Raw genomic sequence first — 21,953 nt, forward strand, 5'->3', positions numbered from 1 at the left:
TGACAAATAAAGAATAAATAAAAGGAAAAAAAAGAAAGAAAAACACCACATATCCCTCATATATGACTCCATCATTAGACCCAAAGCAAACAAAGCAAACAAAGAGAACTATAAAGCGAGCCAATAGGCCTTTTAAGGTTAAATCTAGGCCAATTTACGCTAAAATTGTAGCGTGGAGCGTCGTTAGCGCCTCCTTCAGACAGATATAAGGCCGTGTCCAGCAGTAATCTGACCAAAACTGAAGAAGAGACTTGTTTTTGTCCAGTTGACGGATTTAACTTTGTCTTTTCACTGTTACATCTTTGTCCCGCCGTGTCTAAATGCGGCGGTGCTGTAATCCCGTGTACTTATAGGGTCGTAAACTCGGGCGGGGGAGCGAAGGAAGTCTGAGGAGCACGTGCCCGACAAACATATTTTTACACAGCGTTGAATAAGAGAGATTTCGATCTGGATACGACCTGCTGGACTCACATAAACAATGCTCAGTTTGGCGTGTTTTTATCGACCGCTCGGGCAAACAAAGCCTTAAAACGACGGTATAAAAACAACACAATGAGTCCAAACTGGAGCTGTAATGGTTTAATCTGTGTCGTCTATCTGGCCTCGACCCCGAGTCTTTCCGCGGTTTATTTCTACACGCCTGATCTGTCGCCGCGCGCTCCGTTTGGCGACGCTCACTTTCCCCAAATAGACACAATTACACAGGGCGGGAAAAGAAGGAAGAGTGAAAACGTGTGTGACGGCGAATGGGACCAGACCGACCCCCGCCCCGTCCTTTCATTAACAATCTCTCCATCCATCTCTTCATCCCCGCATCCCCGTCGTTGTTTTGTTTGGTGCGGACGTGCCGACGGAGGAGCGGCGTGGGAGTGGGAGTGGGAGTTGTTTTTGGAAAATGGTGCCGAGTTTAAATTGTAAAACAGAAGTGACACAGATACGTGAAGATTTCCTTAAAATACTGAAAACTACAGGAAATATCGATTTGCAGAAACACACAAAGTTGTAAAACGCAAACGTAGATAAAACGTGGGGATAAAATACAACGTCCCTCCCTCTTTTTCTGTTTATCCACGGTCTAAACAGGGACTCCCAGACTTCCCTCACCCCAGACACGTCCTCCAGCTCCTCCGGTGGGACCTCAAGGCGTTCCCAGTCCAGCCCAGAGACACAGTCCAGCCCAGAGACACAGTCCAGCCCAGAGACACAGTCCCTCCGTCGTGTCCTGGATCTTTTCCCGGGGCGTCCTCCCAGTGAGACATGCCCTGAACATCGTCTCCATAATCACGACATCATCTCATCTGTATGTGAAACCTCAACTATATATTTTGAAATAATCTCCATTTTTCCAGGTTGAATAAATAACTTGATTTATCTGTTGCAGTTGAGGCTTTTTATTGATGCACTTTATTTAAGTTCAGTGGAATCGTCTTTGTGTCATGATGTAAAGTCGTTTCAATCTTATTCTGCTTCAAATGCAGAATAAGATTGTTAATGTGACAGAACAGACGCCCGAGCCTCCTCAGCCACTCCTCCTCTCCACCTGGAGGAGCAGCGGCTCTACTCCGAGCTCCTCCCTCTATCTCTAAACAAGCAGCAGCCACTAAACCAGGACTAAACCAGGACTAAACCAGGACTAAAATGTGACTAAACCAGGACTAAACCAGGACTAAACCAGGACTAAAACAGAACTAAACCAGGACTAAAACAGAACTAAACCAGGACTAAACCAGGACTAAAACAGGACTAAAACAGGACTAAACCAGGACTAAAACAGGACTAAACCAGGACTAAAACAGGACTAAAACAGGACTAAACCAGGACTAAAACAGGACTAAAACAGGACTAAACCAGGACTAAACCAGGACTAAACCAGGACTAAACCAGGACTCAACCAGGACTCAACCAGGACTAAACCAGGACTAAACCAGGACTAAACCAGGACTAAACCAGGACTAAACCAGGACTAAACCAGGACTAAACCAGGACTAAACCAGGACTAAAACAGGACTAAAACAGGACTAAAATGGGACTAAACCAGGACCATAGTTGAGGGTAGATTTGTGGCTTAGACCTTTTGTGTTTGGACTCGTCTTTCAGTCTGAAACAGCGACTTCACTGCAGACGCTCCAAAGATCCACCTGTCAATCCCACGCTCCACCCTCTCCACCCTCAGGCGAGAACAAAACCACGAGAGACTTGACCTCGTCCACATGAAGCGAGGACTGTCCACCTGCAGAGACCAGATCATAGAAGAAGATCCAGAGCTTCTACTCACAATTTATATGGATCAGTTTTTGAAGCACATTGTTTAAACCATAACAAGCGTCCTCCTCCAGCGTCCTCCTCCAGCGTCCTCCTCCAGCGTCCTCCTCCAGCGTCCTCCTCCAGCGTCCTCCTCCAGCGTCCTCCTCCAGCGTCCTCCTCCAGCTCCATCACGGCGTCTTATCCTGAGTCCATCTGAGCTCATGTCAGCAGGTCCACAGGGGCCGAGGGCGTGGACTCCTTCATTGTGAGTCTTTTTCGACGTGCGCTGGAGGATCTTATCAGCACTCAGACCCTTCACCCTGAGCAGGACAATGCCACCGACCGAGAGCCTAAACCGCCCGCCATGCCAGCCCCCATCAGCCCCCGTCAGCCCCCATCAGCCCCCGTCAGCCCCCATCAGCCCCCGTCAGCCCACCCATACCCAGACAGGATAAAAGACCGAGGGCCAAGCTCAGGACACAGACCAGAGTCCAACATCTGCAGAAGAAACACAGAAGAACACGAACGTGAGAGCATTTTAGAACTGTTTTACTAAACCAGGACTGAACCAGGACTAAACCAGGACAGAACCAGGACTGAACCAGGACTAACCCAGGACTGAACCAGGACTGAACCAGGACTAAACCAGGACTAAACCAGGACTAAACCAGGACAGAAACAGGACAGAATCAGGACTAAACCAGGACAGAATCAGGACTAAACCAGGACTAAACCAGGACTAAACCAGGACTAAACCAGGACTAAACCAGGACTAAACCAGGACTAAACCAGGACTAAACCAGGACTAAACCAGGACTAAACCAGGACTAAACCAGGACCACAGGTGAGAGTAAAAATGCAGATCTAAACCTGGACTAAACCTTTATTTACTTGTGTTCTGTTCCATTGGCCTGGTTCACTTTAGAGCAGTTATTTTGCACATTGTGACTTTTTAACATGTTTTTGTGTAAATTCTTTAAATCGTTCTGTGCCGCAGCCCAAGCTCTGATGTTTTTCTTTCGTAATATCGACCCTCAAAACTACACATTTTGGGATCATTATTTACAGTGGAGACTTTATACAATTCTACTTTAGGATTACTGTGTCAGTGGCTTAAATTAGCTTCAATATCGTCCATATTTCCTTCAGCGATTCATCAAACCTCTAACGATGTTCTCATGACGTTTTTGTCTCTGCTCCTTCTCAGATGTTCTGCTCCAGAGTCGTCGTGTTGGTTCTGGCTTTACACTGGATCACAGATAAAATGGCGGCTGCTGCTTTGTTGAGTAAAAACAAAAGAGTGAGTCCTTAATAATCTGGATAATATTTATTTACAAAACATCTGAGATCAGTCCTTACGATTTACTTGTAGATACTAAAAAGCTGATGTTGTGAGGGTTTCGTTTACAGGAGCTGGACTCGCAGGAGGCGTCACCCGGTCGACTTTTGGAGGGAGATCTTTGTGCAGGTGATGGAGCTGCAGAGATGGAGCGACAGAACACTGGACCTGAGCACATCCAGGCTCCTCTGGCTCCGACCCAGCGCCCTGCAGCACGGCACCAGTTCCAATACATCCGCAGAAAGAGCGAAAAGAGGTGAGGAAACAAAAACGATAATGCCACGTTTGAAAATAGAGTGAGTTTGTCCCAAAACGCCACTGTTCTGCTCTGTTTTTATGCTCCTGTATCGCACAAAACTGACTCTTGTAGCTTTAAGTCATGTTATAATGTTGTTTCCTCATCAAAAACAGACCTGGAGTTGTGTTTTGTTTCATTCACACTCGCTCTGTTCCACCTTGTGATGTCATCAAGTGGTAGTTTTCAAGTTAACAGCTCCTTTTACCTTTAGTTCAGGCAAAAAACTGTCTGAAATGATCCAAATGATTTTAGAAATGAAGGTGTGTGGAGTTTAAAAACACAGCGGAGCACTTCCTGTATCGCCACATGATGACATCACAAGGTGGAACAGAGTGTTTTCTGCAGGGTTTGTGTGTTAAACATGTGTGAATGAAGAAAAAAGCACAATTCCAGGTCTGTTTGTGATGAGGAAACGACATTAGAACAGATCAGAAAACAAGAATGTGAAGGATGTGTCTGAATAAACGTGTCTGGATTTGTTCCTGGAATTAAATGAGTAAAACTTGTGTAATCGTGACTTTTGTGTTTTTAGGAGAAAAGCCATTCCTCTTGACTCAATCGGCCGGTTTAAGGTTTGAAGGCTGGAGAAACAGAAAAGGCAGAAAAAGTAAGTTTCATTAAGAATAAGTGGGAGGAGTTATGTACAATTTGCATAATGTTTTTTTAATTATTATTATTATTGCAGAATGACCCAGATGAGCCCAACTGGGACGTCCTCAACCCTCAAGACCAGCGAGTTTCAGCTGTGGATGAAGAACTATTTAAGTACCTATTTAAAAATGTACTTTAAGAGTAAAAAGTAAAAGTATTTGACACAAGTGTTGTTCATTTGTTGAAGTGTAAACGTAGAGATATTGATTAAAATGACTTATTTTGGTCACAGAAACAATACAACCAATTAGTGTCTTAATTTTTCTTATGAATTTTGTGTTTTTATTTTTGTTTTGCTTAAAATCGAAGCTTGAACTTGAAAACTTGAAAACTTTATTCAGGATGTTTTCACAAACATGGTAAAAATAACTCCTCAAATCACATGAAAAGTACTTTTTACTTTTCAGTTCTGTTCAAAATGTAGTGGAGCAGAAAGTACAGATATTGCTCTCAAATGTACTGAAGTAAAAGTAAAAAGTACACACTGTAAAATGTATTTAAGTATAATCTTTAGGTTTTGTCTTGTGATTTGCAAAAAAAAATAAAAAATGTCTCCCTCTAGTGGACACAGTGAACATTACACACACTGGATTTTACTGTGCACCAATGTGTCACTGTTGTTTGTAAAAGAAACAAAACAGAGTAAAGATCTTCCCAGATTTTTTTATTTCTCAAGCTACAATTAAAGAAAACAATATCAGACTGCAGAAAATATAGATTTTGCTTGGGTAGTTTATCTTCACTTTCACATATGTACAGTTGTCAAAGAACACAATATGTACAGAGGAACCACGTTGAGAGTGCAATTGCTACCAGAGACTCCTCAGATCTCTCCCAACAGAAACAGACACGGTAAAATCAAATATAAACAACGATCCTGCCACCAACATGGCGCCAAATTAATTTCTGTACATAACGACTTACTCCATCGGACATGAGAAGGATCCATCTCCATCTAAAAATAAATTTACAAGAAAAACGCATTTTACAGCCAGTCTGGGTCAAGTCTCCAACGCCGATGTGAAATAGTTCAACACTACCACACAGCTACTTTACATCCTCAGGTCTTTCCGTATGAAAAGCACAAATAAAACAAAACACATAAACCGCGTTGAATATTATTGGTTATGGGCCTTTAAGCGCTGAATAAGTGAAGATCGGTGCATGCCTTTTACAGATTAAGTAAACTGCAGTTGTAGCCGCCAGTGTATGCTTCTGAAATGGTGTTTGGGTTGTTTTAAAAAAGTGCTATGCTGAAAACGTGTAGTTATGACTGTTAATAGGTTAGCAATTCAGATACAAGAGCATTTGAAAATCAGTTATCTGAATGAGCTGGAGATGCCTTCAGTGATCACCAAGCAAACACAAAACTACCCCCTCCCTCCCCAAATACAATCAAAGCAAATCTAGCTGCCTGTCTAGCATTGAAACGAAACTACTCAAAAAAAGGAGTGACTTTTTCTAAAGATTATCAATTTGAAAAAACGTTTAGCTTGTATCAGTTTGAAAGATGTAAACTTAAAACTAAAAGTCTCGCTGATTTGTCAATTGCTTCGTTCAATTCTATAATGAAACTGAGACATGAAGCGAATGAGACGCAATATGTGAGAATACATATCACACACGTTAAGTCATTACAATAGGATTTGTTCGGTAACAAATTAACCTTGGCTGTCACTCCCAACTTCTGTCCAGTTTACACAGTACCCAAAGAAAAGTCTAAAATGTAAAAGATAAATAAGAACGATTGTCAAATTATATCCTACAAACAACTGACATTTCTGTTTCCACTTGGGTCATAACTCAGGCTGTTTTGGCTGTAGGCATCGAAAGAAAAGAACAGGGAAAGGACAGAGAAAACGTGTCCCCTGTCCTCTTCACTTCTAGGTGTCCTTTTTGTGTCCTGACCGCCTCAAGTCTCTGCATTTATGGCAGTAAAAGATGTCGGGGACATTAGACTTCTTGATCTTTGCACAGGACAAGTGCACCCAAATACTGCACTGGTTGCATTCAATCATTGGCCGTCCAGCAAATGGTTTGCCACAATAACAAGTTATCAAGTCCCAGGAATCATCACCTGAAGAGAGAAAAACAAACAGAAAAATTAATACTTTAAGTTCAAAGTGTTTCATCTTCAGTATAACATTACATTGAATAACACTGTAACATGTGCACGTACCTGATTCAACCATGATGTCTTCATCTGCGATCCAGGTCTCCCCCTCACTGGAGCTCACTTCTGCCTCCCTCAGGGACTCGTCTGTCCTCGTCTTACCCAGGCTGCCTGGCGTGGATGCAGAGTGTGCGTTCAGCTCGTCTCTACCTGCTCTTATCTCCGTGTCCATCTGATTCTGCCCCGAACTCTTTAGCTTCTTGGCTTTAGGCTGTTTGGAGTTTTTGCTGCGTTTAATGCGAGCCCTCTTTTCACTTTCGCTGCTGCCGCTGTCTGCTCCTGTCATGGCAGAACCCAGAGACAGTTTTTTGAGTTTTTTCTCTTTTTTGCGCTCTGCTTTAGAGCTGGCCTGGCTCTCGTACAGAGAGTCCTTAAGTCGCATCTTGTCCAGCAGAGTGCTGTCTGAGTGCATACGTCGGATGTTTTTGCCCTTATTGGCTCGTGCTTTGCGGACAAACGTATGGATGGTGTGGATGTCCGAGCTTCCGTCGGCCCATGGGTTGCCCATGGAGCTGCTGCCCCCACCGCCGTTTGCCGATAACCCTGAACTGTGTGCAGAGCTGGACGATGTGGGAGACCAGGAACTCTCCTGAAACAAAACAGTAGTTGTAATGCTTTGATTCTTCAAACAGCGGTGAATACCTGTACTCAGTAGTTTACCTCTTTTGGACTTGGGATGTAGCCAGCATATGCCAGGACAAAGCTGCAGAACTTGTTGAAGTCCTCTACGGTCCTCTTCTTCTTCTCTGGAGGCTAAAGCGTTTCAGAAGAAAAAAAACAAGTTTGTCAAAAAACACTCCAGTCTTATGAACCAATTCATGGTAAAAAAAAAAAAAAGAACCTAAAAACTTACCAAAGGCTCTGCTTTGCACGTCAACAGTGATTCTGCAAAAGAAAAACAGTGATCACAAGAGGTTAGCCATGTCCAAACATCAGAAGTCCAACCTTAAGCTTTTTAACGTTACAGAGTAACTACAGCTTCAGACAAGTTTCAGTCCCACCCTCAACAATCACCAGCAGACACCTGAAGCCTCTGGAAACTCCTCACAAACCATCCAACTCTTCACTTCTCACAGTTACAGTCTGTAGTGTCTCACAGCTGGAGCCAGAGAGGAGCCAGAGAGGAGCCACAGAGGAGCCACAGAGGAGCCACAGAGAGGAGCCACAGAGGAGCCACAGAGGAGCTAACACACGAGCCTGACATTTACCGCACTTTTTATTTGAATTTTTGTTCAGTAAAAATTAAACTATAGCTTCCTGCAGAATTTTGTATAATATCTGTCTTGTTTTTAAACAGAAAATCGATGCTGTTTTACGCGCTTAAAGCTAACGACCCTCCAGTGTGAGCTAACACCAGGCTAATGGTAAAACCAACAGAAAACCAGCCTCAAAGTTCTACAAGTGTCAAATAAAGCCAATAAATACCAACTAATGCATATTTTATATAAAACACGACGTTTTAGTTGCGATGCCAAGAGGTGACTGTGTGTCCGCTGAGCCCTGAGCGCGTTTGGAGCGTTTGGAGAGGTTTTGGAGGGTTTGGACTCGGGTTTGTTCTGTTTGTTCTGCGTTAGCCTCGGCGCTTTTACACATCACACCGTTTTACAGTGTAAAATACACGCTTGACTTAAGTCTACTGAACCTACGAACACGAACAACGTCCATTTTCCAGCTCTGAACATCAGCCTTGTGTCACATTAATGCAGCTAAAATGTCCCATGCGCCACAGCGTTAGCCGTTAGCATCGAGCTAGCTCCTCCGCAAGAGACTCCGGACAATACTCTGCAGCGAACAAAGTGATTTATACACAACTACTGCCATCTGACGTGAGGAAATGAGCAGTAAATACCTTGGTGTTCGGACATTATGTCGAGCATTGTCGTGTTGGCCTCAGCCCGCTGTGGGAGACAGGAGGAGCTCCCCCCGGTGTGAGCGCTCTGCACCGGGCGAAACAAGAGGAACAGGACGGCACAACTAACACCAAGTGCCTCTCAACTCTTCAGTAACTACTGTTTTAGGAGGTGTGTGTCCATCCAGAGTCCCACGCCGCCCTGAGGCGTCTCTACACCGTCCACATCTCCGCGGGGACAAAATACTAATTCCTCCACCGATTAACGCGCTGCGCCTCCGCCGTCACTGCATTTATATAACCACTGGTAATAAAACAGAACTGGAGTCTGGAAACGCGCTCGATTCAAGACACTGTTGATGGATTTTGGTCCAAAACGAAAACTTTGAAGCAGTTCTCCTCTTCGACGCTGTAGGCATACAAAACGACTGGAGTTTTGACTTTAATTCCGCTCGGTGTCGTCTCTGCGCGGTAGAAGCCTCGCAGGATGCCAGCGCAGTGGTTTTCGCCGGGCATGCTGGGAAATGTAGTACAGTGCGCAGCTCGGACCGTTTCATGTGTCACACGTAGAACTACATCCCCCCGAATAACCCATGAGTTGTGGTAAAGTGAACTCTGGGAAATGAAGTTGTGTTTTTCTTCAGAAGCCGTCACTCTGTCGTTAGCTTGATGTGCTAAGCTAACAGAAGCATGTAGCTGTACGAACGGGATTGTGAAATAATTGTTTGTGTTTATTATCACGTCTGCTGAAGAAGCCAAGGTAAAAGAACTCCATTTATCAAAGTAAAACACGTAATGCTACTCGGCTAAAGCTACACGGACATCATGTTACTTGAAATACTGCAGGGAAATGACTCTGGAGGATTTCTGCTTATTAAAGGTATAAGACATGTTTGGGTACATTTATTTATAAGCATATCAAATTAATTATATGCTTGTTTAATGTATTTATTCATAGACACTGCACAATATTCTGGAAGACCCTTATTAAAAGGTTTAATCAAAGCCTCGTTGCAAAGGTGAGTGAAACAGGTGAGAGAGCTTTATTTATTTATTCTTTATTTGTCAGGGCCCATGTACAAATTCATTAATCTTACAAAAGAAAAGATGATTTGTACCAGATTTAGCTACTGCTACTTTCCATGTGCAGTGAACACACATTAAAATACACATTTCATTACAATTACATTGTAAGACTAACACTTCATTGACATCAGCAGGAAAATACAATAAATGTCCCATGTCCAGAACAGTTTGTTTCCTACAGTCCAAACCAATTAAAAAAATCAATTAAGTGCAGGTTTTTACAGTGAAACAGAACAGTACAAATGAACCAGACTGATGTGGACACATCTGATTATCTAAAATGTACTTTTTCAAATTTCTAGTAAAATTATTTAAATTCACAGACAGTTTCAGAGTCTGGAGCTGATTCTCTGTCTGATGTTTGAAAAGAAAAGGCGCCTGAGCAAAGGCCAAGGATCCTTTTGGAACCATGCAATTCGGTTCACAGAGACCGAGTGGATTAGGGAGTTTGTTTGGAACAAAGTTTAATAAATGTTTTCAATGTAGGTGGAGCTACATTATTAATCATTTTGAATAAATATCGTAGATTTGAATGCAAAATTAAATTGTCACAACTGAACATTTTATATTTACTTAAGATATTACAGTGGTGATAACGAAGGTTTTTTTTATCGAGCGCCTTTACTGCCTGGTTAAAGGTGGATCTGAGAGATTTGAGCCGTTGTCATTGAGCAGGACACACGGTGGGTCATGTGTGGGGTCATGTTTGGGGTCATGTGTGGGGTCATGATGGCATTGAAATATCTGAAAGTGACCTCGACTGTCAGGCTGTTCCTCATATGTCTTGGCGGAGAGATGTTATATCGGATTGCGTTGCGTACGTTTTAATCTGCTTTTTGAAAAACGAAGTCTAGTCCAAATGAACCCCTAGGTACTTTGTCTCTGTTACAATATTTATTTTTACTTGGTTAACAAAAATCAAGCGACACAATTGTTTAATAAAAGAAGCCAAATTATAGTGATAAGTAACGTGTGCACTTTTGTTTAGAGATGAAGATGTCCACGTGATCCTGTTTGAAGTCAGTGAACAGGAGTTGAAAGATGGATTAAAAGAAATTCCAAGTCAAAAGTAGGTCAAATTTAGTGATCAACAAAACGAGGACCACAATAACAACCTGAAGTCAAAGTTATTTATTTATGCGTTTATTACAATGTGCCCTTTTCCCCTGTCATTAGGTTACACATCCATAATGCATACGAAGACCCCCTCGGTTGGACAAATAGCACTTCTTTCACAGCTCAACACTTCTCCTTAAACTACCTCACACAGATGTTAAAACTAAATCCTCAACCAAAGGCGACAACACTCGTAATCGACTCTCTCTCCTGGATTTTAAGACACGTCAGTACCACCAACGTTTGTTCTACACTTCACCAACTAAAAAAGGGTAATTAACATGCTAAATGTGTCATAATGTTTATCAAAAGTGATTAAATTGTTGTTTCTTGTGTTACTAAGGAGCAGCTGTGAGAACTGTTTTGAGTCTGCTTCATGCCGATATGCATCAGAGAGGCACTGTAGGGAGTGTGTGTCATCTTACCACTTCACTCATCACTGTGGCACCTGGCAACGCAGCAGACAATTGTGTAGCAAAGATTACAAAGCGCACGAAGTCTGGGAAAGTGCTGCAGCAAGTAAGCTTTGTTAGTGATAATGTATGTCACAAGGCTTTTAAAATGAATTAAGTGTGAGTGCATATTTCAACAGGAGCATTCGTTTAGAATCGATGAAGATTTGACAATAACGGTGCTAAACAAGACGCCAAATATTGAGTCTGTGCCTGAAGAACATCAGGTTTGTATATTTTAATATGTAAGTTTGATATGTTAATTTACAGAATACTAGTCTATAGGCCTGTCATGGTAACAAATTTTGAAGAATTTAGAAGAAATATTGCGATAATATTGAAACTACTTAACGCCTCTGACAGCAAGATAATTCCACTTAAACTTATTTTTAATTGTACAGTGTCATTTAAAAGGCCTGAGATGCAACAAATAAATGGCAGAATGAACTAATAATTAGCAACAAAAGTTATTTATTCAACCCTCTACAGCTTAAATCTGACCTTATTACATAAAAATAGCAAACCTCTTCACAGTATTGCAAATAAATTGTACACATGACAAATATGGAGCCCCAAAATATACTGCTCCAATTTTCATATACTGAACGATAGGTTGATATAGTGATTATAGTGACAGGCCTAAGTCTATCGAAACCTAATTAAGTGATGTGTCTATTATTTTTCCAGATGGATCCAACTGCAAATTTGACATTTAACTTGCGCTTATCAGACAAAGAACGAGAAGCAAAGGAAAAACTTTTACTTCCCTTTATGTTCAGCAAAGACAAGTCAGACCCCTTCACAAATATTTAAATGTGAGTGTGCCGTATGTTTAGCACTGAGAAATTATCATTTTTCTTCTTGTGCCACAGAAAAGACGCTCTTCTTCACTCGGGCTCTGGTTCAGGACGGATTCTGTATGAGCCTGATGCCAGTGACGACTACGACCAGGAAGACCCAGATGATGATCTGGATGTTTAAACGCCACTAATGCTTTTATTTTGTATATCGATATTTTGTCATATTTTATTATCTTGTAACTTTTGATTTGAATAAAAAGCAGTATTTACACAGTTTGTGAAAACCGTTGCTGTGGAGGTTAGAATTATATACACACCTGCACCTGTTTTTAAAGTTTTAAAGAGCCCAAGTGCTGTCATTGGGTTCCCCTGTGTAAAATAAAATAACATGAGATAAATAAAACAAAATATTAAATAAAAAATAAAACAAAATTAAATAAAGCAAAATAAAAAATTACATTAAAATACAACAAAATAAAATATGTAAATTAAATAAAATATAAGATAATATAAATATAAAGTTAAACATACTCGATGACATGGTTAGTAGTTCCCTCTACACTCTCTTTACATTTAGGTGGAATATTAAAAGCATAAATACAGTTTTTTTCAGATTTTAGAGTAAACTCTCAGACCACACTGCCCTGCGCGCGCCCGTCTGTTTATTTTCAGCACACGTGGACGTGCTGCGCGCGACCAAGGGGATTCTTGCGGAAGTGACGTCAGAGCGACATGGCGGCTCGCTGTTTCATTCCGGATTTCCAGTGGACTACAAAATAATTTTATCCGGACCGGCTCCACTTTGAGCGACTTGGGTTGAGCGTTTGTGTCCAGACAGCACAGAGACACGGCGCAGCGCAGCGGGACCGGCCTGGGAAGAGTCCTGCGGCTTTCCCGGGATATTTTTGAACAAGGTTCAAGGTGGTCACCCTGTCGAGCTAGCGGCGGCTCGGCTACAGGCTAAAGCTGCCTGTGCTAGCGTCGAGCTGCGGCTAACTTCACCAGCAGGCGCTTTGCTTTCGTTTAATATTCTGACCCAGCACGTTTCTCTTGAACAGTTGTCATGCGGGGGCACTTTGTTTCATGTTAATCGTGCCACAAGTGTGCAGAGCGGTGGACTCACACGTTTGTTTGGCCTCTTCTAATTCAACCTGTAGTTTGGCGGCTGTGGTCAGAACCGCTTGAACTGTGTCTGAAGAGTCACTTTACCTAAACCAAGGACTTTCCTGTGCCCTGTATCAAAGTCTGGTGGTTGTGGGTCTTTGGTGCTGTTCATCATGCTGAAGACCCGGCAGTGTTTACTTGGCATCCGCACTTTTCTCGGCGTTACGTCCAGAATATGGGGCTTCTTCATGTACATCCTCAGGAAGCACCTGAGAACGGTGAGGAGCCAGGACATTAGACACATCATATTCACATGTACTCATTATAAACCAGAGTATTCACATGTACAAAGCAAAAGGCAAGTTTATTTGTACAGCACAATTGGTCCATAAAGTAATTCAAAGTGTTTTACAGAATAAGAAAGACATTAAAATCACAATACAACAAGTCAAAACCATAAATAATCATCATATAACTAACATTAAAGGACACAAGTGCAGAATAAATACCTTTCAGTCATATGCACAGCTAAACAGAACCATTTGAGTCTGGGTTTAAACTTTGTCAATGTTTAAAAAGTGTTATGACTGAGGAAACACACACCCTGCTTCCTCTAAACGGGATTAAATGTGTTATTTCATATGTGTGGGCAGCTTTGCAGTAAAATACATACTGGAGTTTGCACATCATATAAACTAGGGACTAAATAACAACTGAATCTGTTTGATTAATGTGGCAGCTTTCAAAAGAATAGTTGTGTACTGTATTTGCGAGGTTAAATGTACACAGTTGCAGCTCTCTGTGTTTCCTTCAGTTTAATTGGCTGTTAGTGTCTCTGCACACGCTCATTTGTCCCCCAACAGAAAATATGACACTTACTGTGATAGAGATCTCAACATAATTGCAACCTGGACACGCATTGTTAAGCGATCATGCGGTGAAATACGAGTGGACTTCGGCTTTGACTCCGTATCAGCGCTGCACAGTTTGGAGGAGGGCGCTGGTGCAGTAATGTTTGTGGAGTTTATTGTGACTTGCAGGTAACCCACAGGCCATAGAGTTGGTCTCCAGTCCCGCTGTGGCTGACAGTGGGATTATGTTGTGCACACAGAGAGCTCTGTGTTCTCACAACACGCTCTGTTGTTTACAGTTGTTCACAGTGACATAGATTGACTTGTGAGTGTTAGTTCATTAGGTAGAATTATATGGTGGAGTAACTATGTCTCAGTTCAAACGATATACACATTACCTCTATTGTTATCCAGACAACTGAGAAAGCGCAGACCTGATCCAGACATTTAAGTCGTAATTCACTAAAGCTCTATTGGATTACAATTATTAGGCCAGTCATAATCCTCACCTGCTACTTTACGTAAACACAACGAGATGGTTATTCATTAATCCCAAAGCCATCACCGTTTCGTAATACGTGTTTACCCCTTTATGGTATATAACTGCGAGCTACAGTTCATTTGCCAAGAGATTAATCTGGCTATTTACTTAGGTTGAATAATCTGTACTTTGTTGGATCATAAAAGTCCAGTGAAGCCACGCAAAGAAGTATAGTCCTAATTCCAGATCAAATATAGGCTTAAGTACTGCTCATCTGAGTCTCAAAACCTCTTTTCTGAGCATGTGGCATGTTTTGGAGTCTGTAGTCCAGATAAAGAACTTTTTTTTTTTTTTTCCTTCTCTTTATTTATACAGGGAAACCCAATGAGAGTACTTTGGCTCTTTTTCACGGGTGCCTTGTTTAAAATACAGTACAAACAAGTATACAAGTCCATATAAAACATTAAAAGAAGATGTGTAAAAGTATAAAAGTTCGTTATGAGATTATTAAAATGCGATTGTGTCTCCAAAGTATCCCGTTTTCCTCTAATCACAACTGAAGGATCAATCCATTGACTTGTTTTGAGTTCTAGCTTTTGACTTCAGAGACACCTTTAAGTCTCCAAAGTGTCCCTCTGCAAACAAACCTGCTCACGTCCAAACCGTAAAGCTCTTTTAAATGCGCTCGTTTAAAATCAGGACTCGTTTAAGTTTGAATCTAACAGTGAAATGAATGGAGAGGGGGCAGAGGTTTCCCCCGGCGGCCCTCAGCTGCTGCTCCAACAGGGTTTCCCAGGCGCGTTCTTCAGACGGTGAGGGAGGGGGCAGACGTGGGCCAAAGTCACCCTGTAAGTCTCCCTCTCTGCTTGTGCCCCGTGTTTCGCTGACGCCCAATGACAGCTGAAGGGGTAAAAATAGTCCTGTAAAGAAAAGAACTGCCTCTGAGCAAAGGTGTTAATGTTGCCCATTTCGAAGTTGATAAAGGATCGTGTATTTGAGTATACGTTTTTGTGCGGTCATCTATAAGAGTCATGTACTGTTTGAAACTTTGAAACCGAGTCCTGGTTTATATTTGTTTGTCGGGTACTATGTAGAAATCGACTCATATATATTTTTTCATGGCAGGTGTCGATCCTGATTAGTTGTAGAATCCAGAGCGACCGATGGCTGATGAGCTCTGCCGATATTTTAGGCAGAGTTTGATCAATTTCTCCAAGTTATGTCATTTAAATTCACTACAAACTCCTGTCAAGCTCGTTTTTTTTACCCTTAAGAGAGCTGTGTAGTTACGTTTAGTGCAGTTAGCTCTTCGTATTAAAGTGTTAAAATAAAGTTTTCTGTGTATTTTTAGGCAGCAGATCGACCAAAACACAATATTGGCTTCTGCTGGAGATTTAAGACTGATATCTGTTATGTTAAAAGTCCAAATATCAGCCTGGACTATCTTAGCGCAGTTGGTAGAGACTTTGTCCACTGACCTGAAGCGTTTTGAGCCTTGACGCTGAAAATTGATTGTGTTACATATGTATATTAGGTTAGGCATATCATTGTCATCATGATTTCCTGAGACACTTGTGATTTTGTTCTGTTTGTTTCATTTATCTCGGGGCATAAGAGATAATGAATGTTTTTTTCTGTTGTGCTTCTTCCAGATAATCCAGTATCAAACAGTGCGATACGATACGTTGCCTTTGTCTCCCATCTCCAGAAACCGACTCAGTGAGTACAACACGGCCGTCTTTACGTTTTACCTTTTATGTAGTCGTGCTTTTAAATTGTTTTATTGTATGGAGCACCAGGCACCAAGACGTTGGACTGTTTAAATAATGTAGACGCAGACGTTCAAGTTAAACCAGTCTGTCCGGGATCAAGCGATTGTGTGAAATAGACACATGATCAACGCGAATTACATGACCCCATTTTAAAGCCCTCGCTCTTATATCAAGAAAACACTACTTTAGTTTCAGCTGATGTTTTTACCTGCACAGAAAGGTTAGAGGTCATTTCATACACACGTAGAGGCTGGTCACGTGATTATAATAATACATTCCATACCATAGACTGCATATTTAAATGGACATGGCAAACCTGTGAGCTTCCACCTTCCAAATACGCTCCAATTCACTTACTATTGGAAAAACTGTCTCCTCTCTCTGTACCTGCTGCTGTCAGACTCGTCATTTTGGTTTTAAATGTTCGTATTAACCCGCTCTACATGATTACGCTGTTTTTAGTTTGCAATTGTGTTTGTAACTTAAGATATGAACAAAATCAGGCGCGTTCTGTCCTCGAGGTCGCTCCCGTTAGCGTTAGCAACAGGTTTAATTGACAGTTTAATCGGCTGTGCGAGCATGAAGGAGCATTACCTTCAACAACCTCACTCTGGATTGGCTCTTTGGTTGCTATCGTAAATTAGCCGCTATAACTGTTAGCCTCGATGAGCTTCATTTGGAGCTGAACGCTGTGGGTGACGTCACACTCGCTTAGTCCTCTTCTTTACACACTCTACGTTTCATACTAGTTATTTGTTTTTAACATAGAAAGGTCAGATGGAAAAGGCTGAACCCGTGAAGTTTAACACCGCCGAGAACTCAGAGAATATAAAGACACTTTTACAGCAGCACATTGCTCAAAGAAAAACTCATAAACCAGAGTGATTACACCGTGTTTGTCGGATACTCGCATTCATTGATAAGATGCTTTAAGACATTCAGCAACGCCTAAACATGTTTGAGTCTGGAAAATGCTGAAGAGAGAAGGAAATTCAAATGTTCCAGTTCATGTTCTTCATGGCTGGCGTGTGCTCTGCTGGAATAAGCTCCTCTTATTTGGATGAAGCGCGTTTAAAGCACATTATACCTGACAGATTGCATTTCATGTCTGACCTCAGCAGCAGGTCACTGTGGACGTTAACAGTTTTGTGTCTTTTCAGTTGGACAATGGCTCTGGTTTGCTCTCTTTTGTCTTTAATGTCATTTTTCTACACAACTGTCCCTCATTCATATTCTGTGATTAACTCTAGACGCTGTAAAGAGGAAAATTTTGGTCCTAGACTTGGATGAAACCCTTATCCACTCACATCACGACGGGGTTTTACGGCCCACGGTTAGACCAGGAACACCGCCAGACTTTATTCTCAAAGTAAGGACGGGCGTGTGCCGACATGTTTAAAGATTATTCACTAAAATAAAAGCGCTGCCTTTTTCCCTGCAGGTCGTCATTGATAAACATCCAGTCAGATTCTTCGTTCATAAAAGGCCGCATGTGGACTTCTTTTTAGAAGTGGTGAGTGTCCCACAGGCACAGTCTGAATCCAGATGTGTTTATGTCACAAGTTCTTTCTGCATTTTGTCTGCATCTTTTTGTACTTAAAATCTAACTTTCTGATCTGAAATGCAAACAAACCTGTCATATATGCACACAGGTGAGCCAGTGGTATGAGCTAGTGGTTTTTACTGCCAGCATGGAGATCTATGGCTCAGCAGTCGCAGACAAGTTGGACAATAACAGAAACATCCTGAAGCGCAGATATTACCGACAGGTCAGTTATGTTTTTATTATTTCATTATATCTGACAGTGAATCGGCTCATGACCTTGTTCTTCTTCCTCCTCCACAGCATTGTACATTGGATCTAGGTAGTTATATTAAAGACCTTTCTGTTGTCCACGACGACCTGTCCAGTATCGTCATCCTGGACAACTCGCCCGGTGCTTACCGTAGCCATCCAGGTGAGCCCTCCCTCCACACATGTGCGGCGTGTTCTTTCTGTGTGTGTGTGTGTTTTGGTCGGGTGGGTTCGTGTAATGGCTCGTTGCCGTATTTGCAGCGCGGCGTAAAACCATAGGAATGTCCGTTTCGCAGACATGCCTGACTGACTCTGTCCTCTTCTTCTGTCCTCTTCTTCCTACAGACAATGCAATACCTATTAAGTCTTGGTTCAGCGATCCAAGTGACACTGCACTTCTTAACCTGCTGCCTATGCTGGATGCACTAAGGTAAATGCATCAGAATTTGCTCGTGATCTGTTTAATCACACAGTTCTGTCTGTTTGACCCTGGCTCCACAAACTCGTTTTATTATGGCTTACACAACTTTCTGCTTTAATATCGTCTCCCCTTTCTGAAGACATTGGGAAAATTTGTGCCGACAAAGACAAAGAAGACACTGAACTTGATGTCACCTTCTGTTTTAAAGTGGATAGGCCCAGTAATTACAGGGAGTTTAACCATAAACCAGGTCGGAAAATCTGCAGTTTGACAGTTTAATGGCAAACTCCACCATAGAACTTTGATTTAAGGAACTGGGGACATTCTAGACTGTTGGGATCTGTGAACGCCACCTATTTATGAGCCTGAGTTTCTTTTTTTTTAGGTCTTTTGATCATTCACAACTTCACAAGGTTTAGTTTTGAATATTTTATTGCTATGCTACTTTTTCACGATTCAGCATGTACTTTCTAGAATGTGATGATGCTATAATTGCAGATGAGGGGCAGAGGTCTGTATAATTATTATCAGGGCTCCAGACTGCACCGAATGCTCCGATTTTGGCGTTTGCGAGTATTTTTTTCAAGCACTCACACATGTGCAATCTCATTTTAGATATTCATGTGAGGCTCGTATAAATTTACAGAAGTTAGATCATTTTCCTCAGTCAAAACTGTTTAGTATTTCCTTTAAATTCATTTGGAGTAGTAACACGATTTGCACCCATTGGCACCGCGCTCTCTCCTCCGTCCTCGTCTTTGCTCCACCTTCCCTCCGCTCCCACAGCAGCGGTCAGAGCGGTCAGAGTCGAGTGGACATGTCTAGTGTCTGTCCAGGACTCGTCTGAAGCTTAAACTGAGCCATCCACAAACGTTGAACCGTATCATTTCTAGACCTGTCACGATGTATTTGTGCCTGTTAATGGACAGACATGATGCAACATGAATGTAAACGCACTGGATCAGTCCCAGAGCGCTGGAGTCACAAAAAGGCCAAACGAATGAAATACTGCACACTCCAGTCATTACACAGTTCTCATTATGAACATTATATCCTCTTATCCTTCAGTACATGATGATGGAACAGTTATTTTTGGGGTCAGTATTTATTATGGTACTGTTTTTGTTTTGTTTTTTTAACTAGCAGGGAACTTTTTGGTATTTTTCTGTTCTACGATTAGACTTTGACGTATGAAGCTCGACAGTGACGCCTGCTCAGGTTCAGGAAGTCAACTTTTCATTCATTTTTCTCATAGACTTTTAGAAAAATCCAGATATTAAGAATTCAAATGCATCGCGGAGATCAACTTGCTACATGCTAACGAGCTACATGCTAACTAACGTCCATAACACGGTTGGTTTAAGAACAAAAAGTCGTTTAAAATGCAAGATTCTGCGAAATGTTCTAATAACTTGACGGTTTATAAAGTTTCAGAAACAGATTTTAAGTGAAATTCTAGGTGTTGTGGTCATTAGGTACCACAGAGCTGATAATCCCTGACCAAGCTTTCGAACTTTTAATATTTTTTTCTGAAAGTCTTTGAGAAAAATGTATGGGATGTTTTGATCCCTAACTGTGGGGCGGGCGGTCACTGAGCTCCATAAAGCTTTGAATAAATGACTTCATTACTCACGATGTCGATGCAAACTCATTTACTGCAGGTCATGTTTCTAAACGTTGCTCACTTAGGTTTTTGGAGGGATAAACCTACTGAAGGGTCGTTGTATCAGTGGCATAAAGTAGTTTCCGTATTATCATTTATCATCTATATTTACTTGAGCGACAGGCCGACGCGTCTCTAGTGATGAGGTTCAACAGGTTTTTTTTTTCCAGCTGGCTGCTTCACATTTAAATATTGGCACAAGTATGACATTTACTTTCTAATTCTCAGGTTTACCGCTGATGTCCGCTCCGTCCTCAGTCGAAACCTCCATCAGCACCGCCTTTGGTGATGGGTGCAGAGGAGGGGTCTCCTCTTTAGCTGGCTTCTGTCCTGCCCTCCACTCCCACACAGACGACCCACAAGCCCCTGCTCGCTCTCCCGGGTTCACCCTGAGAGCGGAGTCCTGGGGCAAGCACCTAAAGACATGGACAATACGGGATCACCGCAGCCCACAAGCGATTTGGGAGGGAGGAGCCAGTGATTTTTTTTGTTTTTGTTTTTTTTTCTTTGATTCTTTCGTATTTTTTTTTTTCCAAAATAAAATGGGAGCCTCTCTGCCTTATTGCTCCTGATACTGACTGAGCATATGGAGGTAAGCCTGTGTATGAAAGTGCTTGCCGAGTTTGTTAGTCATTTTTAAACTTTTTTCTGATGATTGAAAAGAAGGGGAAGGACGGAACCACAAAGCAACACGGACAGCCTCACATCTCCCACCATCCCCAAACGTTGCACTTAAGCACACATAATTTACCTCCTTCGCAAATGATTTTATGACGATAACTTCCTGAGGCGCCTCGTCTCTACACAAGAATCAATTTTACGGTATGATGGATCAAGATGCTTGCAGCAGACTTTTTCTCCTGTCAGAAGTTCCCCTTCAGAGTTGCTCGATGGACTAAAGAGTTGTGAGATCAAAAACCATATGACTTGTGTGCAAATTGAAGCCATCCTAATTTCATCTATTAAGAATTGCACTTAAGTTTCTTATTTCAATTTTTGTTGCAGTTGTTTTGTTTTTTTTTGTATTTCAGATTTGCGACCTTCCCCATTCTGGTTTTATTCTCAGCTGTTCACTTATTAGGCCCTTATTCATAAATGCCTTCTGAACGTTGTCAGTCTTGTCAAGGCTCTCCACAGCTTCTTATTGGCTCTGTCTCCAGGTCTGTGTTACTAATAAAACACTTGTCAGTATCGACTCCGTGCTCACTCAGCTCCTTTCATTTACGTTTCAACTGTGTTTTGGGTTCAACCTCTTCACTGCTGGTCCAGAGACGAGACGGGCAGGTTACATTTGTCTCTGTGTCTGTGTGTCTCTCTCTGTGTCTGTCTCTCTCTTTGCTTGTGTCTCTGTCTGTCTGTCTCTCTGTATCTGTCTCTCCCTCCAGCTCTGTGTCTCTGTCTCTCTCTCTCTGTATCTGTCTGTCTCTTTGTCTCTGTCTGTCTCGGTGTCTGTCTCTCTCTCTCTCCCTCTTTCCCCTCTCCCCCTCTCTCTCCTGCTCCCTCCTTCTCCCCTCTCCCTCTCTCTGTGTCTGTCTGTCTCTTTTCCTGTGTCTCTGTCTGTCTCGGTGTCTGTTTCTCTTCTTCCCCTCTCCATCTTTCTGTATCTATCCTTCTCTCTGTGTGTGTCTCTGTCTCTCCCTCCCTCTCTTTTCCTCCCTCTCCCTTCTCTGTCGCTCTCTCTCCTCCCGTCTCTGCCCCCCTCCCTCTCTCTGTGTCTCTGTCTCTCTCTCCTTTCCCTCTTGCTCTCTGTCACCCTCCCTTCCTCTCCCCCCTCCCTCTCTCTTTGTCTGTCTGTCTCGTGTCTGTCTCTCTCTCTCCTTCCCCTCTCCATCTCTCTGTGTTTTTTTCTTTCTCCCTG

General features: G+C 42.2%; 3 protein-coding genes across 3 annotated transcripts in view; 2 read left to right on the forward strand and 1 right to left on the reverse strand.

Annotated features, from left to right (window-relative positions):
- Positions 1–5,175: 5,175 nt before the first annotated feature.
- On the reverse strand, positions 5,176–9,116 carry phf23b (PHD finger protein 23b). Its single transcript, XM_033983767.2, has 5 exons — positions 8,555–9,116; positions 7,559–7,590; positions 7,366–7,458; positions 6,712–7,294; positions 5,176–6,609 (listed from the first exon to the last, which is right to left on the reverse strand). Exons 1-5 carry the CDS (start codon positions 8,580–8,582, stop codon positions 6,416–6,418), a joined length of 930 nt encoding a protein of 309 aa, XP_033839658.1. The 5' UTR covers positions 8,583–9,116; the 3' UTR covers positions 5,176–6,415.
- Positions 9,117–9,208: 92 nt separating this feature from the next.
- elp5 (elongator acetyltransferase complex subunit 5) overlaps positions 9,209–21,953 on the forward strand; it is a 35,345-nt gene continuing 22,600 nt past the window's right edge. Inside the window, exons 1-8 of the mRNA XM_033983771.2 lie at positions 9,209–9,434; positions 9,513–9,573; positions 10,629–10,709; positions 10,817–11,028; positions 11,100–11,275; positions 11,349–11,435; positions 11,896–11,996; positions 12,081–12,191. Of these exons, the coding sequence (XP_033839662.1) occupies positions 9,380–9,434; positions 9,513–9,573; positions 10,629–10,709; positions 10,817–11,028; positions 11,100–11,275; positions 11,349–11,435; positions 11,896–11,996; positions 12,081–12,189 (882 nt within the window). The 5' untranslated portion in view covers positions 9,209–9,379 and the 3' untranslated portion in view covers positions 12,190–12,191. The remainder of the gene's footprint in view (positions 9,435–9,512; positions 9,574–10,628; positions 10,710–10,816; positions 11,029–11,099; positions 11,276–11,348; positions 11,436–11,895; positions 11,997–12,080; positions 12,192–21,953) is intronic.
- On the forward strand, positions 12,708–21,290 carry LOC117386468 (CTD nuclear envelope phosphatase 1A). Its single transcript, XM_033983829.2, has 8 exons — positions 12,708–13,390; positions 16,097–16,163; positions 17,467–17,585; positions 17,658–17,729; positions 17,869–17,985; positions 18,063–18,174; positions 18,357–18,441; positions 20,324–21,290. Exons 1-8 carry the CDS (start codon positions 13,286–13,288, stop codon positions 20,382–20,384), a joined length of 738 nt encoding a protein of 245 aa, XP_033839720.1. The 5' UTR covers positions 12,708–13,285; the 3' UTR covers positions 20,385–21,290.

Source organism: Periophthalmus magnuspinnatus, chromosome 18 (genome assembly GCF_009829125.3).
Source record: "Periophthalmus magnuspinnatus isolate fPerMag1 chromosome 18, fPerMag1.2.pri, whole genome shotgun sequence".
NCBI classification, from domain to species: domain Eukaryota; kingdom Metazoa; phylum Chordata; class Actinopteri; order Gobiiformes; family Gobiidae; genus Periophthalmus; species Periophthalmus magnuspinnatus.